Source organism: Haliotis rufescens, unplaced genomic scaffold (genome assembly GCF_023055435.1).
Source record: "Haliotis rufescens isolate VD_foot unplaced genomic scaffold, xgHalRufe1.0.p SCAF_1, whole genome shotgun sequence".
Taxonomy (NCBI): Eukaryota; Metazoa; Mollusca; class Gastropoda; order Lepetellida; family Haliotidae; genus Haliotis; species Haliotis rufescens.
In genome coordinates, this window is record NW_025963779.1 from 1,838,540 (window position 1) to 1,863,339 (window position 24,800).

A 24,800-nucleotide genomic window follows, 5' to 3' on the forward strand; every position below is an offset into this window, starting at 1 on the left:
TTTAACACCACTCCCAATTATTTGGAGAATTTTTATAATTGTAAGGTGTGACAATATGTCACTCATGTTGGAATATTATTATACAATTCGCACGTTGCTTTATCATTGTTGTTTTTCAAAATAATTTATTTTCATTTTTCGGTATTTATGAGGAAGGATAAATCACTGTATATTCACTTTTCTTGCAGGTGTTGAACTTCGATTCCGCGGATCTGCACGTGCGAAATGGCGCGAGCATGTTCACGAAGGCCTCCGACGAACTGAGGTTGAACATGAGAAGGAGGAGATTTACTTTGATGATCGGTTCTGCCTCTGGGGAAAAGGTAGGCGGACAACACTTTACTCGCAGCGTCAAGATCTGATCCCAGTGTAATTGATGCACTGGAGACCAAATTTAGCTTAATCAATGGTTGCCACACGGAGCCTGGTCACGACGAGCTTCAGGGTCGGTTGATGCGTGGCCTGGCTGTCAGTTAGTCCTTACCTTCCTGGCTGTCAGTTGTCCTTACCTTCCTGGCTGTCAGCCGTCCTTACCTTCCTGGCTGACAGTTGTCCTTACCTTCCTGGCTGTCAGTTGTCCTTACCTTCCTGGCTGTCAGTTGTCCTTACCTTCCTGGCTGTCAGCCGTCCTTACCTTCCTGGCTGTCAGTTGTCCTTACCTTCCTGGCTGTCAGTTGTCCTTACCTTCCTGGCTGTCAGTTGTCCTTACCTTCCTCGCTGTCAGCCGTCCTTACCTACCTGGCTGTCAGTTGTCCTTACCTTCCTGGCTGTCAGTTGTCCTTACCTTCCTGGCTGTCAGCCGTCCTTACCTTCCTCGCTGTCAGTTGTCCTTACCTTCCTGGCTGTCAGTTGTCCTTACCTTCCTGGCTGTCAGTTGTCCTTACCTTCCTCGCTGTCAGTTGTCCTTACCTTCCTGGCTGTCAGCCATCCTTACCTTCCTGGCTGTCAGTTGTCCTTACCTTCCTGGCTGTCAGTTGTCCTTACTTTCCTCGCTGTCACTTGTCCTTACCTTCCTGGCTGTCAGTTGTCCTTACCTTCCTCGCTGTCAGTTGTCCTTACTTTCCGGTTGTCAGTTGTCCTTACCTTCCTGGCTGTCAGTTGTCCTTACCTTCCTGGCTGTCAGTTGTCTTTACCTACCTGGCTGTCAGCCGTCCTTACCTTCTTGGCTGTCAGTTGTCCTTACCTTCCTGGCTGTCAGTTGTCCTTACCTTCCTCGCTGTCAGCCGTCCTTACCTTCTTGGCTGTCAGTTGTCCTTACCTACCTCGCTGTCAGTTGTCCTTACCTTCAGCGCTGTCAGCCGTCCTTACCTTCCTGGCTGTCAGTTGTCCTTACCTTCCTGGCTGTCAGCCGCCCTTACCTTACTCGCTGTCACTTGTCCTTATCTTCCTGGCTGTCAGTTGTCCTTACTTTCCTCGCTGTCAGTTGTCCTTACTTTCCTGGCTGTCAGTTGTCCTTACCTTCCTCGCTGTCAGCCGTCCTTACCTACCTGGCTGTCAGTTGTCCTTACCTTCCTCGCTGTCAGTTGTCCTTACCTTCCTGGCTGTCAGCCATCCTTACCTTCCTGGCTGTCAGTTGTCCTTACCTTCCTGGCTGTCAGTTGTCCTTACTTTCCTCGCTGTCACTTGTCCTTACCTTCCTGGCTGTCAGTTGTCCTTACCTTCCTCGCTGTCAGTTGTCCTTACTTTCCGGTTGTCAGTTGTCCTTACCTTCCTGGCTGTCAGTTGTCCTTACCTTCCTGGCTGTCAGTTGTCTTTACCTACCTGGCTGTCAGCCGTCCTTACCTTCTTGGCTGTCAGTTGTCCTTACCTTCCTGGCTGTCAGTTGTCCTTACCTTCCTCGCTGTCAGCCGTCCTTACCTTCTTGGCTGTCAGTTGTCCTTACCTACCTCGCTGTCAGTTGTCCTTACCTTCAGCGCTGTCAGCCGTCCTTACCTTCCTGGCTGTCAGTTGTCCTTACCTTCCTGGCTGTCAGCCGCCCTTACCTTACTCGCTGTCACTTGTCCTTATCTTCCTGGCTGTCAGTTGTCCTTACTTTCCTCGCTGTCAGTTGTCCTTACTTTCCTGGCTGCCAGTTGTCCTTACCTTCCTCGCTGTCAGTTGTCCTTATCTTCCTGGCTGTCAGTTGTCCTTACCTTCCTCGCTGTCAGTTGTCCTTTCCTTCCTCGCTGTCAGTTGTCCTTATCTTCCTGAATTAAAAAGACTAACGCCATATGGAAATCAAACCGACTATAGTTATATAGAATTGGACTGTCATTGTCTCTCCACTATCTATTATGGTGTGTCCTTTGTTGCTGGGACCAATTGTGATGGCACTTGGAGAGATGGAGACTATTTTACATTTTCTTTAGATACAGTTTACCTACTGATTGTCTTTGACTATTTACACCGAGTCACTTAGTTGTCCTGGGTGCTCCCGACATGATGGATTGTTGGTCGTTTACTGGCGTTTGTGTGCTCGTAAATTTGAAATGCTAGTTTCAGACTCCCTGAGTTCCTGAAACCAACTACTAAAGACCATCTGGTAATTAAGGCATAACATTTATTTACATATCTCATTTAAGCTTTACATAAACAGGCTATCAATAAAGGGAACACGAACACACAGAGCAGAGACTGTTACATGGCTGACTGAAGTTTTCTGAACGTGTTCTCCACGAAAACGGCACTGTGCGGCCTAACACACCCACACAAAACTCTGTCGGGGCACGTGGTCCTACAAGGGTAGTTATATAGCTGACGGTGTTCGGCAGCTTGACTCCTGAGAGTTTCTAGGTCTTCGGTCCTGCCACAAACTGAAGAACATATAGCACATATACTTTGTTCGAAATGTGACTCTGTTAGCCCAGCAGTGAATGGGTACCCGGAAGGATGAGATGGTTTTGTGTCTGTAACCTGATCCATTAGCCGGGGTAATAATGGAGTTAGCGCTTTGAGCATGAGTCAACGGAGGGCTTATAGCGGTTAGAAATATCCATAGTTACATAAATAGAATGGAGGACGGAGAAAGGGGACGGCTTGTAGCACACACACGACACACTGTATACCCCGAATGCCCATTACAACAATGGATGGTATGTATGGCTGGTGTACAATAGCCTACTGACATGGGTACAGAATATACAGTGGAAATTGTGTTAAATAGTGTGTATGCTACAAGCTATACATGTAGATAATACATCTGGCAACCTGTAGTAATTATACATGCGACAGGTATATGTAGCGATAGTGAGAGCCTGCGGTGTTTTACCGAGTTGTACTCGCAACATGTGTATGTATGTGTTCAGAGTTGAAAACAAACCAGAAGAGCAGTAGAACCACAGAACACTGGCCAGATTCAAATGAATTCAAATGATTCACTTGTCAGAAGGAGAATGAAAGGTCATTGGAAATACAATCTCATTAAAATCAGATCTCAGTTCTCGCTATCGCTAAACAAAGACCTGAGGACATCCCATTACGGGTCACGTCAGAACGACCTTTCATCCGACCAATGAAAGCGTCGCTAAACAGGTCATGAAAGTGACAGTTGGAATGTGTTTTCAAATCATGCAACCTCGAAAACGTTAACACGGGATAATCCGAACGACAGTTACGGCCCGTACGACTGATTCCGTCAAAATTATCGTCTGTCTCTCGCTTCCGTGGGATAAACATTTGAACGGAGGAGGCGTTGCACAGTACGTGGGAAGCACTGCAATACAATCGCAACCATATATTAGACGTTCTGGAATGTTCGTTTGTTCAGTTTTCGAGAACTGTGTCAACATAGTTTTAAGCATAGTCTGAAATGGAAATCGCCAGGTTGAAACGAATGCTGTAAAGCTCAAGAAAGCTGCTTTCTAATTGGCTGATGTCATTCCAGTGGTCTGTCGAAGTTCGCAAAAGGTTGGTTCTGAAGTGACCCGTTATGGGATGTCCTCAGATCTTTGATTAGCGGCAGCGAGAACTTAGATCTGATTTTAATGAGATTGTTGAAAATACGAGCTAGAAAGGTAAGGTGAGGTGAAGGTGAGGTGAAATGGGGCTTAACGTCGCGTCCAAGGTTATTGCACTTATATAGCTAGATATTTGCTCTCGCTCGCGTGTTTGTGTATGTGTGTGTGTGTGTGTGGCTGTGGCTGCTTGTACTTATGCCGGTGTTATAGTGCTAGCCCTCTGCGATACCATGTCGCAGTTTAACATGACACTCTTACCCAAATCAGACACAGTGTTCTGACTCCGAGCCGACGAGTCCTTGTTCTAGCCCCATAATGCCGAGCGCCAGACAGGGTAACAACAAGTACCATCTTTTAACGTCTTTTGGTATGACGCGGCCGAGGATCGAACCCCGGACGCTCTTCCACTAGACCATGTAGGCGGTCAACCTGAAAGATATAAGTATCTATGACGCGCTTTTTCTGTGGCAATAAGTAAGGGGCATGGGTGCGATGATGGGGTGGTGGGTGGTGGGTGGTGGGTGAATATTGCAGTGTAGTCCGCCTTTAAGGGATGCCGTGCGCGTGACGATGACTCTGGCACGGCTCAGTCTAACGTATCGATGTATCGCATGGATGTTCTCCATGAGGGCGTTATACAGCAGTCTCCGGAGGCTATTCACTGCGCCGCCTTAATGAACTAAGACGCAATCGATATTTCTTGAGTTTGCCAAATATAAGGTCATAGCAACATTGGTATTGAACAATGTTTAAACATTTTATACGCCCACAAAACGTTTGACGCAGGTTATCCCAGCTCATTCTCCGAGCTTCAATGCATGGTGTGTTGGATATTGACCTGTCGTGATGGCTGGTTTAATATGGAGCACGGAAGTGTTATTAAAGACTGACTGTGACTCTGTGACTTACACATACTGTTTCATCTGTTGAAGTGTGTGTTACTTTGGTTGAACCAGAAATCCATCAACATCGCAGGACACATATGTCAGTTTCATATTTACTCACTAGTTCCACGACAAACGGTTTGTTCAATTCTTAACTTTATCCAAATTGAGTTACCGTCATACTATATATACATAAATAAAAACGCCTATGTCATAAAGGATTAAATTTTATATTCTTCACTCTGTCACAAGAATAGTTAAAAGCAAAGTTGAAAGGGACAGAGCTCAAAACAGTGAATGAAGCGGATTGTCACGTTTCGAGTGAGTGAGTGAGTGAGTATGGTTTTACGCCGCTTTTAGCAATATTCCAGCAATATCACGGCGGGGGACACCAGAAATGGGCTTCACACATTGTACCCATGTCGGGAATCGAACCCGGGTCTTTGGCGTGACGAGCGAACGCTTTAACCACTAGGCTACCCGACCGCCCCTTGTCACGATTCGAATGGGATCGTCGTTGTGTTCCCCGTGTGCGCTGTGTACACAAGGATTAGCTTCCGGTGTCCAACATGTCTGTCAACGTTTACACCATTTCCAGGACAGAATAACACGATTACTTCGTAATGAGCACTTTGGAGGATATCATATAATGGTTCAATGTACCTTTTGTATTCGCTTTACGAGATATCATGTTGACGTAATGTTAAGGTGATGTAACAGCAACACTGACTTGCTGTCGGATTTTGTAGATGTGTATATACAGGTGTCAATGAAAATGATGATTTGTCTGCACCAGCGTGGAACTTTTCTAGTTAGTTAGCTGTGATATTGTCTCTCCTATTTCTTTTATCGAGCAGAATATTGACAGATGTAGCCCGGGATAGCACGCACCACAGTCGAATTGAATTTGGGAATCGAACCAAAGTCCCGTCCAGCAGCCCACCAGTGTGGTGTTAGTCACGTGATGTGACGTCACAGTACCATGATGCAACACTCCCGACATAAATGGCCTCTAGGTCGTAGGACTGTATATCTGGTTCAGTGTACGAGGGCTGAGTCAATCCCAACAGACTACAGTGTGAATAGCGCAGTGGGACACTTGACATGCGTTGTATGCATGGATCATAGGACCGAAAACTTGAAGAGGGTTCACAAACAATGATTAGTTCCCGTGTGAAGCCCATCCCTGGTGGCCCCCGCCGTGTGAAGCCCATCCCTGGCGTCCGCCGCCGTGTGAAGCCCTTCCTGGCGTCCGCCGCCGTGTGAAGCCCATCCCTGGTGGGCCCCGCCGTCTGAAGCTCATCCCTGGTGTCCCCCGGCGTGTGAAGCTCATCACTGGTGTCCCCCGCCGTGTGAAGCCCATCCCTGGTGGCCCCCGCCGTGTGAAGATCATCACTGGTGTCCGCCGCCGTGTGAAGCTCATCCCTGGTGTCCCCCGCCGTGTGAAGCCCATTCCTGGTGGCCCCCGCCGTGTGAAGCTCATCCCTGGCGTCCGCCGCCGTGTGAAGCCCATCCCTGGTGGCCCCCGCCGTGTGAAGATCATCACTGGTGTCCGCCGCCGTGTGAAGCTCATCCCTGGTGTCCCCCGCCGTGTGAAGCCCATTCCTGGTGGCCCCCGCCGTGTGAAGCTCATCCCTGGCGTCCGCCGCCGTGTGAAGCTCATCACTGGTGTCCCCCGCCGTGTGAAGCCCATTCCTGGCGTCCGCCGCCGTGTGAAGCTCATCCCTGGCGTCCCCCGCCGTGTGAAGCCCATCCCTGGTGGCCGCCGCCGTGTGAAGCCCATCCCAGGTGGCCGCCGCCGTGTGAAGCTCATCCCTGGTGGCCGCCGCCGTGTGAAGCCCATCCCTGGTGGCCCCCGCCGTGTGAAGCTCATCACTGGTGGCCGCCGCCGTGTGAAGCTCATCCCTGGCGTCCGCCGCCGTGTGAAGCCCATCCCTGGCGTCCGCCGCCGTGTGAAGCTCATCACTGGTGGCCGCCGCCGTGTGAAGCCCATCCCAGGTGGCCGCCGCCGTGTGAAGCTCATCCCTGGTGGCCGCCGCCGTGTGAAGCCCATCCCTGGTGGCCGCCGCCGTGTGAAGCCCTTCCTGGCGTCCGCCGCCGTGATATTGCTTGATTAATGCTGAAAGCGGCGTCAAACCATTAAAACAATATTTGGTGCAGTTCTACACATTCTGGCACTGGGAGGTTGCCTGGGTTCGAATCCTCACAATGTTCTATATGGCGTCCAGTGATATCTGTTTCATCGCTAAGCATTGGTGTATAATATCATTCCATCACTCACCGGTATGCGCCTGTCGATCTGAACAACCATTCATCCTTGCAGCCCAATTTGCATTAATATTTTGACAGGGGGCATCAAGAGCTCTGATGATGAGTCACTAAATGCATTCGTTAATGAAAAATATTCATCACGTTGCGAGCTTCCCCGGGCGGGGATAGGGCTGCCCGCGAGGTATGTGATGCAGTGCACGATGACCCGGAACAACCTGTCAGCTCCGACGGTTTGGACACCATCTCAATGCCAGCCTTCATTTCCAGAAAGGTGCTTCTCAGAATCTAGCAGTCTTGAAAACATATTGACATGCTTGTCATATCTCCAGCTGCATTAACCAGGACTTACAGACAGCTTTGGGTCGCCATTTTCATGTCGGACGTCACTGGCGATTTAAGTGGGAGGACCTTTCTCGCCACTCGTATCTGGCTCTCGTTTACATAGAAACCATGCGGCTATATTAAACCTACTCCCGGTGGGCCTGTGACGACGATGTACAGTGTACATGAAAATATGACGAGAGGTTAGAGCCATCATCTGCCAGCTTGGCGGTTACAGCTGAGACAACAGCAGTACGGGAGCTGGCAATAAGGGTGTTTTACAAATGAGAGTAAGAATACATGGATACATAGGATACATTAACTGCGACATTACAGAGAGGTAACACGGAAATCAACACGGAAAATGCCATCCTGGTCCTTTCACAGTGGCATGATGTTAATGGTGGCGTATTGATTTATCTGGCCGTTTGTTATGTCAGGCGTTAAATGAAGAGGGGGTGTCATCATAGGCAGGGTCGTATAACAGACAGAACTCGACCAACAGGGCCGCGTGTACTCTTCTCTTTGCAGTTACAAATAGGAGACACGCACAACGGTGTACCCCAATGCCTGTATCATTGTATTGCCAACACCGAGATTGAGGCTGATCAATGTCAAGGTCACTATTAATCCTGGGCAGGGCGTGAACAGGTAACAAGTCAGGTGACTAGAAGCAACGATGGCGGCGGAGAAAAGGGATCATGTTTCACTGATTCCTGGGAATTTTTCTTGGGCTATTTTAATAGCCCTCAAAGTAGCCTTAGGATTTCAACTTACCCTCGGTCAACCAGCGTGGGTGGGACCCGGGAGACTGGGGCGAGGATTCGAGGACATTAATGATAATTTACTGAAGCTTTGACTCTGCACTCCCCAAGGAGTTGAGACCAGGGTAATAATGATACGCGCTTTGAGTAGGGCCCTTGTATGTAAGTGACCTAGTATACACTTAGTGGAATAAGGGTCTCTGAAATCCTCAAAGTGAGGAACAGCTAACTGCATTCCAGTCCCCCCAAAACTCCCGCTATCAGCAGGGGTGCTCTTGCCAGCTTCCCTGGTGTGTCACATCTGATTAGTGACCACAAGCTATTCTGTAGCAGACGACATGTATGTGAGTCCAGAAAATAATTGTCTTCTTTTAAAATATTGATATTTGGTTATTTTAAACTACTTTGAAACATTTAAATGTTCTGCAGATTAAAAAAATGATATTGGTCAACTTGTAGACAACCCATTTAAATTTAAAGTTATTGTGCGTAACATAATGGCCTTATTAATGCTTCCAAAAGCAGGCAAGACATATTACAAAGTATAACTCTTTTGCCATGAAACATTTATCTAGTCAGTTGTGTACGAAAATATCAAAAGTACAGTAGACATTGATGAATAATTAAAACAAATGTTCATAATTAACAAATCAAGTGGGTTTTTTACATGAAGCAGAAACAGTATTTACTAACTGGATTCAATATTTGACATAATAAGAAATATCTTTCAAGGCTATAAGCGTGTTCATACACCTGCAGGTGCAATGGACATCATGTTACTGACCAGTACATGTGGTGCACGTGGTCTTCTGGTGACATTCATGTAGATGCGAGAAGTTCAGTTGAACAAGCTATATAGAAATAGTTTCATCTTGGTTTTCCTTCCATGTAAATACCATAGTCACCCCTATTTCTTTTAACTTTGATGGCAAAGAGTATTTAAAACATAAATAAGTACAAAGTAACCAATGTCATATTTGGGATAAAACTTCCTCTGTAAAGTGCAAACCCTAGTAATTTTTGGAGTTGAGTCCCATCTGGGACAAAAATGGAAGTTTGACAAATGGTACTCACAAGCTTCGTGTACCACTCTGACAAGTGTATATTGGCACGGGTACAACTTTGCAATATGTTTGCTACTTTTTAAACCCACTAATTATAAAGTTTAAAATTTTACCCATCATATTATTCTCAAAAAGGTTTGAGGAACCATTCTACATTGCTACGTTAGATTTTGAGGAGGTTATTGAGGCATATAATATATCCTTTTAATAATTTGAAGTGGCAGTCAAACATACGAAATGTTATATTTGGGATAACACTTTCTTTGCAAAGTACAGTTTCTCCGGGATTCAAACCAACACTGCCAGAGTGAGGCACAAATCGCCAGCACACAAAGTCAGCGATCTAACCCACTCAGCCACCGAGACTTCCACAAAAATAAAAGTCCGACAACTGGTAGTCTAGATCACGTACTTTGTGTACCCCCCTGACAAGTGTAAATTGGCACTGCTCCCATGACCGAAAGCTATGAACACACAATGCCATGTAGAAAGTGGTCAAATGTAACAAATGTTATATTTGGGATAACACTTTCTTTGCAAAGTACAGATTCTCGTACTTTTTTGGGTTGAGTCCCGTCCAGGATTCGAACCCACACTGCCAGAGTGAGGCACCTAATCGCCAGCACACAAAGTCAGCGATCTAACCCATTCAGCCACCGAGGCTTAAACAAAAAAGAAAGTCCGACAACTGGCCATGGGAGCCCTGCCAATTTACACTTGTCAGAGGGGTACACAAAGTATGTGATCTAGACTACCAGTTGACTACCAGTGTTATCCCAAATATAATATTTGTTACATTTGTCCACTTTCTAAATGGCATCGTGTGTTCATGGCAGTAAAACAGTTTTGAACATTATTTGTAGAGGCGAACATATTGTAAATTTGCCCCAGTATAAATCCATTTTTCAATTTTTCACTGAAAGAGCAAGTTGAACAGAATACTATTAAAACACTAGTCTGCCTCACAGAATCTCAAGCTTTTTAGTTTCCTTTCTGCCTTCCCCTTACTGAAATGGTATAGCCCTAAAACATGAAGCAAGTGTAAAATTTTCTAAAAGCTGAATCTCTCATCTCAATGTGGCTCTTTTTCAATTTATTGGCGTTATTGGTTTTTATCAAAATTATATAGACTAAGGGTTAGTCTACTAACATACCTATGAGTATGAGCCTAACCCAAAACTACCATCATTAGTAATGGCTAATGAATTGCCTAATTGGGTTTAAACCCGATATATATAAATGCTTACCACATTGAACATGATTTAAATATTGGTCAAGGGATGTCAGTTTCCAGTGAATAGACACTTTATTATAATTATTACCTCCAAAACGTTTTTCAAAGAGTTGATTTGGTCACTGTAGTTTCACTGTTTTGTCTTGGAGTGTTATGTTTCAATCCTTGAGTGTCAAGCTGGCCCATGCCATCAGTGCCCTAAAGTAAACAAACTTGGACCAGCTTGACCGTGCCTGCTTCACTGGAGCAGGGGAACAACTGATAAGATCATGGCTAAAGAGTATCAGATTCAGTGAGAGGGGGGATGCTGACAGGGAGAGTTTGGGCTTATGCCACTAAGTGTATAATGATTATGCTGATATTAGTTTTACTTCCGTGTACGACTGATATATTTTCCGACCAGGAAATAAGTTATTTCAAGTTTTGTTTTATCATGGTGTGGCCCTGAACTGAATGTGGTATGCTCCAGCGTCTTTGATGATAAATGCCAAACATGTACACAAACATGTACACAAACAAATGGAGCGTTTTAATCTCGTCGCATGGCAAATGTTTGTCAGCAACATGTAGGCAGCATGCAGGACATGTGTATGATACTTGCAGGATGTTTTGTTTGCTTGTTGTTTAACGCCGCACTCAGTAATATTCCTAGTATATGATGGCGGTCTGTAAATAATCGAGCCTGGAACAGACAACCCAGTGATATCATGAACATCGATCCACGCATTTGGGATCGATGACATGCTTCAACCAAGTCAGCGAGTCTGACCACCCGATCCAATTAGTCGCGCACCTTGGATGTAGAAAACAGGAAACAGCTCAACTTTGTTTTTTCAATGTTTGTAATGACAAAGTAGACACCATCAACATCCCGCACGTGCTCTTTGATCAGTTTATCTGGAATTACTGACATGTTTGTTTTCCTGACAGTATATCGACCTTCTGTCTCAACACAGAGTCGTAGGCGTTGGTTCGAGAAGCGGGGATTGGAGAGTGGTCTTCCTTCATGACAACAACCACTGTTTTAACACACAATCAGGCTGTGGGGTTTAATATTTAAGTATTGAATGTTTTATGTTGATAAGTGCCTTCCAGAGAACCCATTGTAACCAGGGTGTGTCTGCAGCACCTAGCACTGTGTGTGCGTGTGTTAAGATGGGTAGTGTGTCCTCAGAATATGCAGTCACCACCGACATATAGATGGAATATTGCTGAGTGCGGAGTTTAACAACAAACCAGACAAACTATGAAGTCAAACAGGTTTTTCTCTTGTGTTAGAACCACCAAGTCAACATCTACTTGACGGGAGCCTCGGTAGGAGCTCATTGAACAAGATAGAACAATAGAAAAACAAAAATATGAATTGTTTCTTGTTTTACGCCGCATCATCAATATTAAAGGTATATCACGGACACAAAGCTAGAAATGACGTTAACGATAATTCGCTACCACAGTCCAGTAAAAGACAGTTGTTGATGACGCTCGATACGGTGGTGCCTAGCCCCGAGCCTCATGCTAATGTATACGCCGGTGCTGTCGTAGCTGCAACGCTCACTCACAGCTCTCATTTAGTCGTGATTGACGCACTGTCTGTGAAGTGGATACATGGTGCGGCGAGGGGAGACGTGAATATATCTGGTCTTTGTGATTAAATGTCGGGTGCAGGCTGTGAATGTTTCTGACGCGAGAGCGACATCTGCGGGCTATATTCGCTGTCCTGCTCTCAGCCACTGCACAGGCGACTGTCTGGAAACAGACAGCACAGGAGTCGTAATGGAAATTCTTTCCAATCTTTGCTTATAGTCATCCATTCCGCGACGATGTCTGTGATATTATGTCGAACGTTGGCAGAATGAATCTCGTTCATTTCCGGTACACCCCTTACTTGTGCCAACAACCAGCTCAGCTTCGATGGGACAGACGGCAATGTGTCTAGGTGTGGGCACGCAATTGTTCCGTCCAACAAACGCATCGATCTGTCGTCTGCGGGAGTAAGTGTGCCTGCACGATCCATGCCTGCCGTATTTCTTCAGTGGAAGTGTTGACGCGGTTATATAGGTGTAGCATTTCTCAATCAACAGGTTAGAGAATTCACAGCTTCCATGTTTAGTTGTGGACACAGTGTATTACTTTTAGTCATCATAGAATCTCCGTAGGTATGGACGATTTCCAAACCAGATTCTCAATGAGGTTAAAATAATGTAATCAAAGAATGCATTATAGTTGCTATGAGTTTGTTTTTATTTCACGCTAAGGAGTTTGTCTCTAATGTCAGGTTGTTAAAATTGAAATGATTTCAAACGTTCTTGATATGGATATTCCTTCATCTTTGAAACCTGTCTTGAACTTTACCGAAAACCATAATTATTGCCTCCACACACCAGCTGATATTGTTCACGAAGGCCACCCTGATCGATATCCAACTGTACATCGTGTGGATTCCTGCGTGCAGGTTTCCCCCATAGTGTGACATGCTATGGAACCATATTTCCAATACTATCGGTAGCAGCGTTTCTCGGGGGAACCACTGTCGGTCTGACGCATGCAACCCCTGTCTTCAGGCAAACAGGCTTTGACCTTATCACGGCTTTGTATTCGTGCGCCAATCAGTCTAAATTCGTCCCCGCAACCATCCAAATGCAAACCCTGTTGCGCGAGTGACTGTTTGTGAGGTGGCGTTCTATTCGTGTTCAATAGCTGCTATCTTAGTTCGGTGAATGCTTTGTGAGCTTTGGTGAGATAGAAAGGACTCTCGTGATCATTACTAAAACTTTAGTTTCAGAATATGATGGAGTTCAGTGTCAACGTAATGGAAATGCCCTTATCTTAAAAGTGGCGAGGGGCGGTGGGGTAGTCAAGTGGTTAAAGTGTTCGCGCGTCACGCCGAAGATCCGGGTTCGATTCCCACATGGGTACAATGTGCGAAGCCCATTTCTGGTGTCCCCCGCCGTAATATTGTTGAAATATTGCTAGAAGCGGCGTAGAACAATACTCACTACAACCGTGGCGACAAACACTCGCATCGCTAGGCTGTGTAACAGTAGAACTCCTGTAGGGTGCCGTCCTCAGTTAACTCCTGGGCACATGATGTCCTGAATACATGGATGGAGACCATGGAACATACCTGTATCAGGGCGCACCTGTAGCTGATACATCAGGGGACACCTGTAGCTGATAGATAAAGACACACCTGTATCTGATACATCAGGGCACACCTGTAGCTGATACATAAAGACACACCTGTATCTGATACATCAGGGCACACCTGTAGCTGATACATCAGGGCACACCCTGTATCTGACATCGGGGCACACCTGTATCTGACATCGGGGCACACCTGTATCTGACATCGGGGCACACCTGTATTTGACATCAGGGCACACCTGTATCTGACATTAGGGCACACCTGTATCTGACATCAGGGCACACCCTGTATCTGACATCGGGGCACACCCTGCATCTGACATCGGGGCACACCTGTATCTGATACATCATGGCACACCTGTATTTGACATTGGGGCACACCTGTATTTGACATTGGGGCACAACTGTATCTGACATCAGGGCACACCTGTATCTGACATCGGGGCACACCTGTATCTGACATCAGGGCACACCTGTATTTGACATTGGGGCACACCTGTATTTGACATCAGGGCACACCTGTATCTGACATCAGGGCACACCTGTATCTGACATCGGGGCACACCCTGTATCTGACATTAGGGCACACCTGTATCTGACATCAGGGCACACCCTGTATCTGACATCGGGGCACACCCTGTATCTGACATCGGGGCACACCTGTATCTGATACATCATGGCACACCTGTATTTGACATTGGGGCACACCTGTATTTGACATTGGGGCACAACTGTATCTGACATCGGGGCACACCTGTATCTGACATCGGGGCACACCTGTATCTGACATCAGGGCACACCTGTATTTGACATTGGGGCACACCTGTATTTGACATTGGGGCACACCTGTATCTGACATCAGGGCACACCTGTATCTGACATCGGGGCACACCCTGTATCTGACATCGGGGCACACCCTGTATCTGACATCAGGGCACACCTGTATCTGATACATCAGGGCACACCTGTATCTGATACATCGGGGCACACCTGTATCTGACATCGGGGCACACCTGTATTTGACATGAGGGCACACCTGTATCTGACACCAGGGCACACCTGTATTTGACATGAGGGCACACCTGTATCTGACACCAGGGCACACCTGTATTTGACATCGGGGCACAACTGTATCTGATATCAGGGCACGCCTGTATCTGACACCAGGGCACACCTGTATTTGACATCGGGGCAAACCTGTATTTGTCATGAGGGCACACCTGTATCTGACACCAGGGCACACCTGTATTGACATCAGGGCACACCTGTATCTGACATCGGTGCACACCTGTATCTGACATCAGGGCACACCTGTATCTGATACATCAGGGCACACCTGTATCTGATACATCGGGGCACACCCGTATCTGACATCAGGGCACACCTGTATCTGATACATCGGGGCACACCTGTATCTGGCATCAGGGCACACCTGTATCTGACATCAGGGCACACCTGTATATGACATCAGGGCACACCTGTATCTGACATCAGGGCACACCTGTATCTGACATCAGGACAAACCCGTATCTGACATCAGGGCACACCCTGTATCTGACATCGGGGCACACCCTGTATCTGACATCGGGGCACACCCGTATCTGACATCAGGGCACACCTGTATTTGACATTGGGGCACACCTGTATCTGACATCAGGGCACACCTGTATCTGACATTGGGGCACACCTGTATCTGACATCGGGGCACACCTGTATTTGACATTGGGGCACACCTGTATCTGACATCAGGGCACACCTGTATCTGACATCGGGGCACACCCTGTATCTGACATCGGGGCACACCCTGTATCTGACATCAGGGCACACCTGTATCTGATACATCAGGGCACACCTGTATCTGATACATCGGGGCACACCTGTATCTGACATCGGGGCACACCTGTATTTGACATGAGGGCACACCTGTATCTGACACCAGGGCACACCTGTATTTCACATGAGGGCACACCTGTATCTGACACCAGGGCACACCTGTATTTGACATCGGGGCACACCTGTATCTGACATCAGGGCACACCTGTATCTGACACCAGGGCACACCTGTATTTGACATCGGGGCACACCTGTATCAGGGCATGTTGGAAAAGGACAAGCAGGCATAGTACCACCTTTCCAAGGTTAACATGACGATGTACAATCGGGCTCTGATCCCATTGACTTGATGTGTGTCTATTTGTGAAAAACAATCAGTGTCCGCTGTTACTTGAGCAGAGCCGTTACTTAGTAGGGAGGATGTACAACAGAGGCGTTACTTAGTAGGGAGGATGTACAACAGAGGCGTTACTTAGTAGGGAGGATGTACAACAGAGGCGTTACTTAGTAGGGAGGATGTACAACAGAGGCGTTACTTAGTAGGGAGGATGTACAACAGAGGCGTTACTTAGTAGGGAGGATGTACAACAGAGGCGTTACTTAGTAGGGAGGATGTACAACAGAGCCGTTACTTAGTAGGGAGGATGTACAACAGAGGCGTTACTTAGTAGGGAGGATGTACAACAGAGGCGTTACTTAGTAGGGAGGATGTACAACAGAGGCGTTACTTAGTAGGGAGGATGTACAACAGAGGCGTTACTTAGTAGGGAGGATGTACAACAGAGGCGTTACTTAGTAGGGAGGATGTACAACAGAGGCGTTACTTAGTAGGGAGGATGTACAACAGAGGCGTTACTTAGTAGGGAGGATGTACAACAGAGGCGTTACTTAGTAGGGAGGATGTACAACAGAGCCGTTACTTAGTAGGGAGGATGTACAACAGAGCCGTTACCTAGTAGGGAGGATGTACAACAGAGGCGTTACTTAGTAGGGAGGATGTACAACAGAGCCGTTACTTAGTAGGGAGGATGTACAACAGAGGCGTTACTTAGTAGGGAGGATGTACAACAGAGGCGTTACTTAGTAGGGAGGATGTACAACAGAGGCGTTACTTAGTAGGGAGGATGTACAACAGAGGCGTTACTTAGTAGGGAGGATGTACAACAGAGGCGTTACTTAGTAGGGAGGATGTACAACAGAGGCGTTACTTAGTAGGGAGGATGTACAACAGAGGCGTTACTTAGTAGGGAGGATGTACAACAGAGGCGTTACTTAGTAGGGAGGATGTACAACAGAGGCGTTACTTAGTAGGGAGGATGTACAACAGAGGCGTTACTTAGTAGGGAGGATGTACAACAGAGGCGTTACTTAGTAGGGAGGATGTACAACAGAGCCGTTACTTAGTAGGGAGGATGTACAACAGAGCCGTTACTTAGTAGGGAGGATGTACAACAGAGGCGTTACTTAGTAGGGAGGATGTACAACAGAGCCGTTACTTAGTAGGGAGGATGTACAACAGAGGCGTTACTTAGTAGGGAGGATGTACAACAGAGGCGTTACTTAGTAGGGAGGATGTACAACAGAGGCGTTACTTAGTAGGGAGGATGTACAACAGAGGCGTTACTTAGTAGGGAGGATGTACAACAGAGGCGTTACTTAGTAGGGAGGATGTACAACAGAGGCGTTACTTAGTAGGGAGGATGTACAACAGAGGCGTTACTTAGTAGGGAGGATGTACAACAGAGGCGTTACTTAGTAGGGAGGATGTACAACAGAGGCGTTACTTAGTAGGGAGGATGTACAACAGAGGCGTTACTTAGTAGGGAGGATGTACAACAGAGGCGTTACTTAGTAGGGAGGATGTACAACAGAGGCGTTACTTAGTAGGGAGGATGTACAACAGAGCCGTTACTTAGTAGGGAGGATGTACAACAGAGGCGTTACTTAGTAGGGAGGATGTACAACAGAGGCGTTACTTAGTAGGGAGGATGTACAACAGAGGCGTTACTTAGTAGGGAGGATGTACAACAGAGGCGTTACTTAGTAGGGAGGATGTACAACAGAGGCGTTACTTAGTAGGGAGGATGTACAACAGAGGCGTTACTTAGTAGGGAGGATGTACAACAGAGGCGTTACTTAGTAGGGAGGATGTACAACAGAGGCGTTACTTAGTAGGGAGGATGTACAACAGAGGCGTTACTTAGTAGGGAGGATGTACAACAGAGGCGTTACTTAGTAGGGAGGATGTACAACAGAGGCGTTACTTAGTAGGGAGGATGTACAACAGAGCCGTTACTTAGTAGGGAGGATGTACAACAGAGGCGTTACTTAGTAGGGAGGATGTACAACAGAGGCGTTACTTAGTAGGGAGGATGTACAACAGAGGCGTTACTTAGTAGGGAGGATGTACAACAGAGGCGTTACTTAGTAGGGAGGATGTACAACAGAGGCGTTACTTAGTAGGGAGGATGTACAACAGAGGCGTTACTTAGTAGGGAGGATGTACAACAGAGGCGTTACTTAGTAGGGAGGATGTACAACAGAGGCGTTACTTAGTAGGGAGGATGTACAACAGAGGCGTTACTTAGTAGGGAGGATGTACAACAGAGGCGTTACTTAGTAGGGAGGATGTACAACAGAGGCGTTACTTAGTAGGGAGGATGTACAACAGAGCCGTTACTTAGTAGGGAGGATGTACAACAGAGGCGTTACTTAGTAGGGAGGATGTACAACAGAGCCGTTACTTAGTAGGGAGGATGTACAACAGAGGCGTTACTTAGTAGGGAGGATGTACAACAGAGGCGTTACTTAGTAGGGAGGATGTACAACAGAGGCGTTACTTAGTAGGGAGGATGTACAACAGAGGCGTTACTTAGTAGGGAGGATGTACAACAGAGGCGTTACTTAGTAGGGAGGATGTACAACAGAGGCGTTACTTAGTAGGGAGGATGTACAACAGAGGCGTTACTTAGTAGGGAGGATGTACAACAGAGGCGTTACTTAGTAGGGAGGATGTACAACAGAGCCGTTACTTAGTAGGGAGGATGTACAACAGAGCCGTTACTTAGTAGGGAGGATGTACAACAGAGGCGTTACTTAGTAGGGAGGATGTACAACAGAGCCGTTACTTAGTAGGGAGGATGTACAACAGAGGCGTTACTTAGTAGGGAGGATGTACAACAGAGGCGTTACTTAGTAGGGAGGATGTACAACAGAGGCGTTACTTAGTAGGGAGGATGTACAACAGAGGCGTTACTTAGTAGGGAGGATGTACAACAGAGGCGTTACTTAGTAGGGAGGATGTACAACAGAGGCGTTACTTAGTAGGGAGGATGTACAACAGAGGCGTTACTTAGTAGGGAGGATGTACAACAGAGGCGTTACTTAGTAGGGAGGATGTACAACAGAGGCGTTACTTAGTAGGGAGGATGTACAACAGAGGCGTTACTTAGTAGGGAGGATGTACAACAGAGGCGTTACTTAGTAGGGAGGATGTACAACAGAGGCGTTACTTAGTAGGGAGGATGTACAACAGAGGCGTTACTTAGTAGGGAGGATGTACAACAGAGGCGTTACTTAGTAGGGAGGATGTACAACAGAGGCGTTACTTAGTGGGGAGGATGTACAACAGAGGCGTTACTTAGTGGGGAGGATGTACAACAGAGGCGTTACTTAGTGGGGAGGATGTACAACAGAGCCGTTACTTAGTAGGGAGGATGTACAACAGAGGCGTTACTTAGTAGGGAGGATGTACAACAGAGGCGTTACTTAGTAGGGAGGATGTACAACAGAGGCGTTACTTAGTAGGGAGGATGTACAACAGAGGCGTTACTTAGTAGGGAGGATGTACAACAGAGGCGTTACTTAGTAGGGAGGATGTACAACAGAGGCGTTACTTAGTAGGGAGGATGTACAACAGAGGCGTTACTTAGTAGGGAGGATGTACAACAGAGGCGTTACTTAGTAGGGAGGATGTACAACAGAGGCGTTACTTAGTAGGGAGGATGTACAACAGAGGCGCAGTTTTTTTAACTGTAATTTCTCATCGATTTCGTCCCCGTCCCTCCTTTCTCTCCTCCTCCCTTCCCGCCTCCCTTCTCCCCTCCATCGCTTCTCCTCCATTCCTCCCCCTCCCTCGCCCTTCTTTCCCCCCTCCCTTCCTCCCCCCACCCGCCCTCTCCCCTCCATTCCTCCCCCCTCCCTCGCTTCCCATCCCGTCCGCTCCCCCTCCCCCTCCCGTCCGCTCCCCCTCCCGTCCGCTCCCCCTCCCCCTCCCGTCCGCTCCCCCTCCCCCTCCCGTCCGCTCCCCCCTCCCTTCCTCTTCCTCCCCCTTCCTCTCCCCCTCCCTTCCTCCCCCCTTCCTCTCCCCCTCCCTTCCTCCCCCTTCCTCTCCCCTCCCGTCCTCTCCCCTCCATTCCTCCCCCCGTCCTCTCCCCCCTCCTTCCTCCCCCTCCCCTCCCCCCTTCCTCCCCTCCTCTCCCCCTTCCTCCCATCCCCCCCTCCCATCCTCTTCCCCTCCCCCCTCCCTTTCTCTTCCCCCTCCCTCGCCCTCCTTCCTCACCCTTCCGACTCTGCGAGAAAGAAAGAAAGCCAAATCAGGACTTATTGATTCACACAAATCAAATTACTAGTTCTTCCATCAGTTGCCTCCGACGCTAATAATCGTTAATTGAGCAGAAGGGCGGTAATCCCGCACTGAGATCACGACACAGACGACGGGAGAACGCAGAGCACGACGTCAGGAACAACAACCAAACGTGGATGTTGCGAGCTATTCCTGAACGTTTGGTGAGATGAGGTGTGCGTGTGTGTGCGTGTGTGTGTGTGTGTGCGTGCGTGCGTGCGTGCGTGTGTGTGTGTGTCTGTGTGTGTGCGTGCGTGTGCTTGTACTAATCCGAACTAATCCCGCTTTTAAAGTGCCAGCCCATATCGATTCCATGCCGCAGTTACCCCACTCAGACACAGTATACTGATTCCGAGCCGACCGGTCCTTGTTTTATCCCTTTAATGCAGAGTGCAGGCAGAGTAACAACAAGTACCATCTTTTGACGTCGTTTCAAATGACGCGGCCGGGGATCGAACCACCGACCTTCCGTTTTCCGAGCAGACGTTTTATCCAATAGACCACGGAGGCGGTCCCATACCTATATGCAACTTTTGAAGGTCAACAGTGCAGTTTATGTATAGGGTCAGTTTATCTTCGGGTTACATTATATGTTAGGTCAGTATGTGTTTTGGTGACATTTTATATACGTTGGACATTTAATCTTTTTATTTAGTTTAGTTTTTTTTATATTTCTTCGATGAGACTATCCGGGACTAGTTACTTGCTTCATTTTATCAAAGTTGACCTTGACATCGGCAAAGTAAGTTTATATACTTTGTCTTCTTCAGTCGTCCATGCCTTCAGCCATCTGTCCGCAAGCTCTGAACCTATAAACTCCAGGTTTCTACTCAGTATCAGGATCTGCTGAAGAAATGAACCTGGCCTGGTGTAGATGTGACATGTTGATAGCGATACACGTATAAAACGTGTGCTGCACAGTCATCGAGTGAAAGGAGGCCTTCCGACATTATGTGGAGTGTACTGTCACGGGAACCACAGATTCACGGGTATAATATCTCTCCATCCAGACCACCAACACCATCTCGCATGCATGAAGCAGGGTGGTCGAGTGGTCCAGGGGGCGACATAACGTTAGGCAGAGACACAACCAGACATCGTGGGTTCGAATCCCAATTCATCACCCTTCATTTGAAAACCAAATGAAGTATGCTGTAGACATCTACCCCCCACACCCCGCCACCACCAGAACTGAGAGAGGATTTTGATATTGGACCCCCTACCTTTTAAAAATGCAGGATCCGCCCTTGCTCTTTTTCTATCAGCGCCATAACTGGCCTGGGTTGTCATCTCACATGAAGCTGACAAGTCGTGAGATGACTTACCCCTGCTCAAAGCGGCGTCAAACCCAGTTACTCACCCATGTAGACCAACAGTAGATACCATGCCCCGTCTCGTGTTGAGCAATATTGTCACGCATTTTAGTTCCAGATGAGGGTCACTGGGAGAATCGGGAAGTACTCAAGAGAGGGCGCCACCTGTTTCCGTTCCAGTATAAACTTCCTGAAGGAATACCCTGTTCTTTCCAAGGCCCTGATGCGTCGGTCAACTATACAGTCCAGGGAATCGCTGTCCGGCAGAGCGGCGAGAACCTTACCACACAAAAAACGTTTACCGTCCTCAGAGATCTCGACTCCAAGCGTGATTCTGAAAAACGAACCCCCTCAGTGAGTATTAGACAACGCTGGATGGGACTAGAATAAAATTTTATCACCATAAACTAAACAGTAACGACATTAACGTTACTCTGACTTTAGAATGGTAATCCGAGGTAACATTTCTTTGTAGCGCTACGAAGCTGTGACCTTGACCCATAAGTAATATTAAGTCTGTAATATATGACCTGAGAAGTACAAAAATGTATACTGCCTTCTGATAAACATATCATATTATAGCCAACACTTTCATTCTCTTTCAAACCATGCAGGTCACCAACATGAAATATACCTACATATACCGGGGTTGTGGCTGGCCCCATCGTTCAAGGCGCCGCAATTCGCTGTGCAGAGATGCGTCCCTTAGGCACGCCGAATATATATGATCGTGGTTTCGATTTCAACTACCGTTCACATATTTATATTTGTATCTCAGCCCCGACATCCCCTCGAGGACCACGCGGAGCGATCATTCAGTACCGTGTGTTGCCGCCCGGGCCGTGTATCCTGCTCTCTCTCCGTCATAAAACGGGCGTACGTCCCAGGGGAGGTAATCCGGGCGGACGTGCAACTCCAGAATCTTTCAATGCGCAAGTCCGGCGTGTGTAAAGTCCAGTTAAAACAGGTGAGAATTACAGAGAAGTTTGTTTGTTGACAAAATTGCCTCGGTTGATGAATAACTTGGTGTGGTGGCCGTTGACGATTTTAGTCTTGTCAGTGAGTGGCTTTGTACACTTCGAGGTGACACTCCCTTGTAAATACTATCTCGTCTCATTCGAGAATATACAGCATTGCCACACAAGACAATAATTACAATTTTGTGGAGAAAGGGACCTATGTAATGATGATAGTGTTCGCTTGTTACGTCAAAATTCCTGGTTCGATTCCTGGCAAGAGTACAACATGTGAAGCTAATTCGCGGTGATCTCTCCCCTCCCTGCTCTGAATCTCTGCTGGAAGCGACATAAAACTACACCAAACACACCTGGCAACGGCACTTTAACTTTAATAGCATGTCCCCGCCCATCGGCTCGTCAAGCCTATGACCCGGGTTTGATTCCCCACATGGGAACAATGTGTGAAGCCCATTTTCCGGTGTCCCCAGCCGTGATATTGCTAAACGCGGCGTATAACCATACTCACTCACTTCCCACCGTCGCTGTTCTGTAGATCAGGTCATCATTAAGCACTCACTTCCCACCCATCGCTGTTCTGGAGATCAGGTCATCATTAAGCACTCACTTCCCACCCATCGCTGTTCTGTAGATCAGGTCATCATTAAGCACTCACTTCCCACCATCGCTATTCTGTAGATCAGGTCATCATTAAGCACTGACTTCCCACCATCGCTGTTCTGGAGATCAGGTGATCATTAAGCACTCACTTCCCAACATCGCTGTTCTGTAGATCAGGTCATCATTAAGCACTCACTTCCCACCCATCGCTGTTCTGGAGATCAGGTCATCATTAAGCACTCACTTCCCACCATCGCTGTTCTGTAGATCAGGTCATCATTAAGCACTCACTTCCCACCATCGCTATTCTGTAGATCAGGTCATCATTAAGCACTTACTTCCCACCATCGCTGTTCTGGAGATCAGGTCATCATTAAGCACTCACTTCCCACCATCGCTGTTCTGTAGATCAGGTCATCATTAAGCACTCACTTCCCACCATCGCTGTTCTGTAGATCAGGTCATCATTAAGCACTCACTTCCCACCCATCGCTGTTCTGTAGATCAGGTCATCATTAAGCACTCACTTCCCACCATCGCTGTTCTGTAGATCAGGTCATCATTAAGCACTCACTTCCCACCATCGCTATTCTGTAGATCAGGTCATCATTAAGCACTGACTTCCCACCATCGCTGTTCTGTAGATCAGGTCATCATTAAGCACTCACTTCCCACCATCGCTATTCTGTAGATCAGGTCATCATTAAGCACTTACTTCCCACCATCGCTGTTCTGGAGATCAGGTCATCATTAAGCACTCACTTCCCACCATCGCTGTTCTGTAGATCAGGTCATCATTAAGCACTCACTTCTCACCCATCGCTGTTCTGTAGATCAGGTCATCATTAAGCACTCACTTCCAACCATCGCTGTTCTGGAGATCAGGTCATCATTAAGCACTCACTTCTCACCCATCGCTGTTCTGTAGATCAGGTCATCATTAAGCACTCACTTCCAACCATCGCTGTTCTGGAGATCAGGTCATCATTAAGCTGAGTGAAGTACAACGTGAGAGCTGCCAGCTGTGTGTGTTGTGGAGACACTGCTGGCACAGGGCGCTGTCCCCCAGACATATTTGTCCAATCTACTGATTTGCATTTTGATTGTCACCTCATAACAGTACTGAGATGTTTACTGTGCAGTGAAACTGATGATTGTGTCCTCGTCCAACACGTGTGTCACGACTGGTGTCACATTTAGACAGTTTGGATTTGTTTTAATTAATTTGTAATCGGTTTATATGTTTAAATACTCTTATAGTCATGTCGCCGAGAATACCTCCGAGTCAAACTTATCCAAGTTCTGTAAAACACAGGCTGTCATAATCGATACAATTTGTCCAAAACATACAAAATCGATATCAGTGTTCGTGTTGATACCTCACAAACACTCGTGTGTGGGTGTAACATTTGCCCACAATATAACAGCAAATAGTTTTTGTTATAATCATTGTCACTTTGATCCCTCTGTTAGTCGTCATGTTGAAGTAATGCCATATAGTTAGGAAGCTAAAGTGACATCTATCATATAGTTAGGGAGCTAAATTGATATATGTCATATAGTCATCGAGCTAAAATGACATATGTCAAATAGTTAGGGAGCTAAATTGATATATGTCATATAGTCAGAGAAACAAGATGACATGTCACATAGTCAGGGAGCTAAATTGATAGATGTCATATCGTCAGGGAGCTAAAGTGACATATGTCATATAGTCAGGGAGCTAAAGTGACATATGATATATAGTCTGGGAGCTAAATTGACATATACGCAACATCGGCATCATGCTATATACACTCTTCAAAAAAGGAAACGCACATGTAGTATTAGTCAAAT

General features: G+C 47.0%; 1 protein-coding gene across 2 annotated transcripts in view; it reads left to right on the forward strand.

The window, feature by feature from the left end:
* LOC124117444 (arrestin domain-containing protein 2-like) overlaps positions 1-24,800 on the forward strand; it is a 50,745-nt gene that overhangs the window by 8,410 nt on the left and 17,535 nt on the right. Inside the window, exons 2-4 of one of the 2 annotated variants that reach the window (XM_048394957.1) lie at positions 189-323; positions 21,500-21,741; positions 22,166-22,354. In XM_048394957.1, coding sequence (XP_048250914.1) covers positions 189-323; positions 21,500-21,741; positions 22,166-22,354 — 566 coding nt within the window. The remainder of the gene's footprint in view (positions 1-188; positions 324-21,499; positions 21,742-22,165; positions 22,355-24,800) is intronic. The other variant, XM_048395007.1, reaches the window with a different exon arrangement.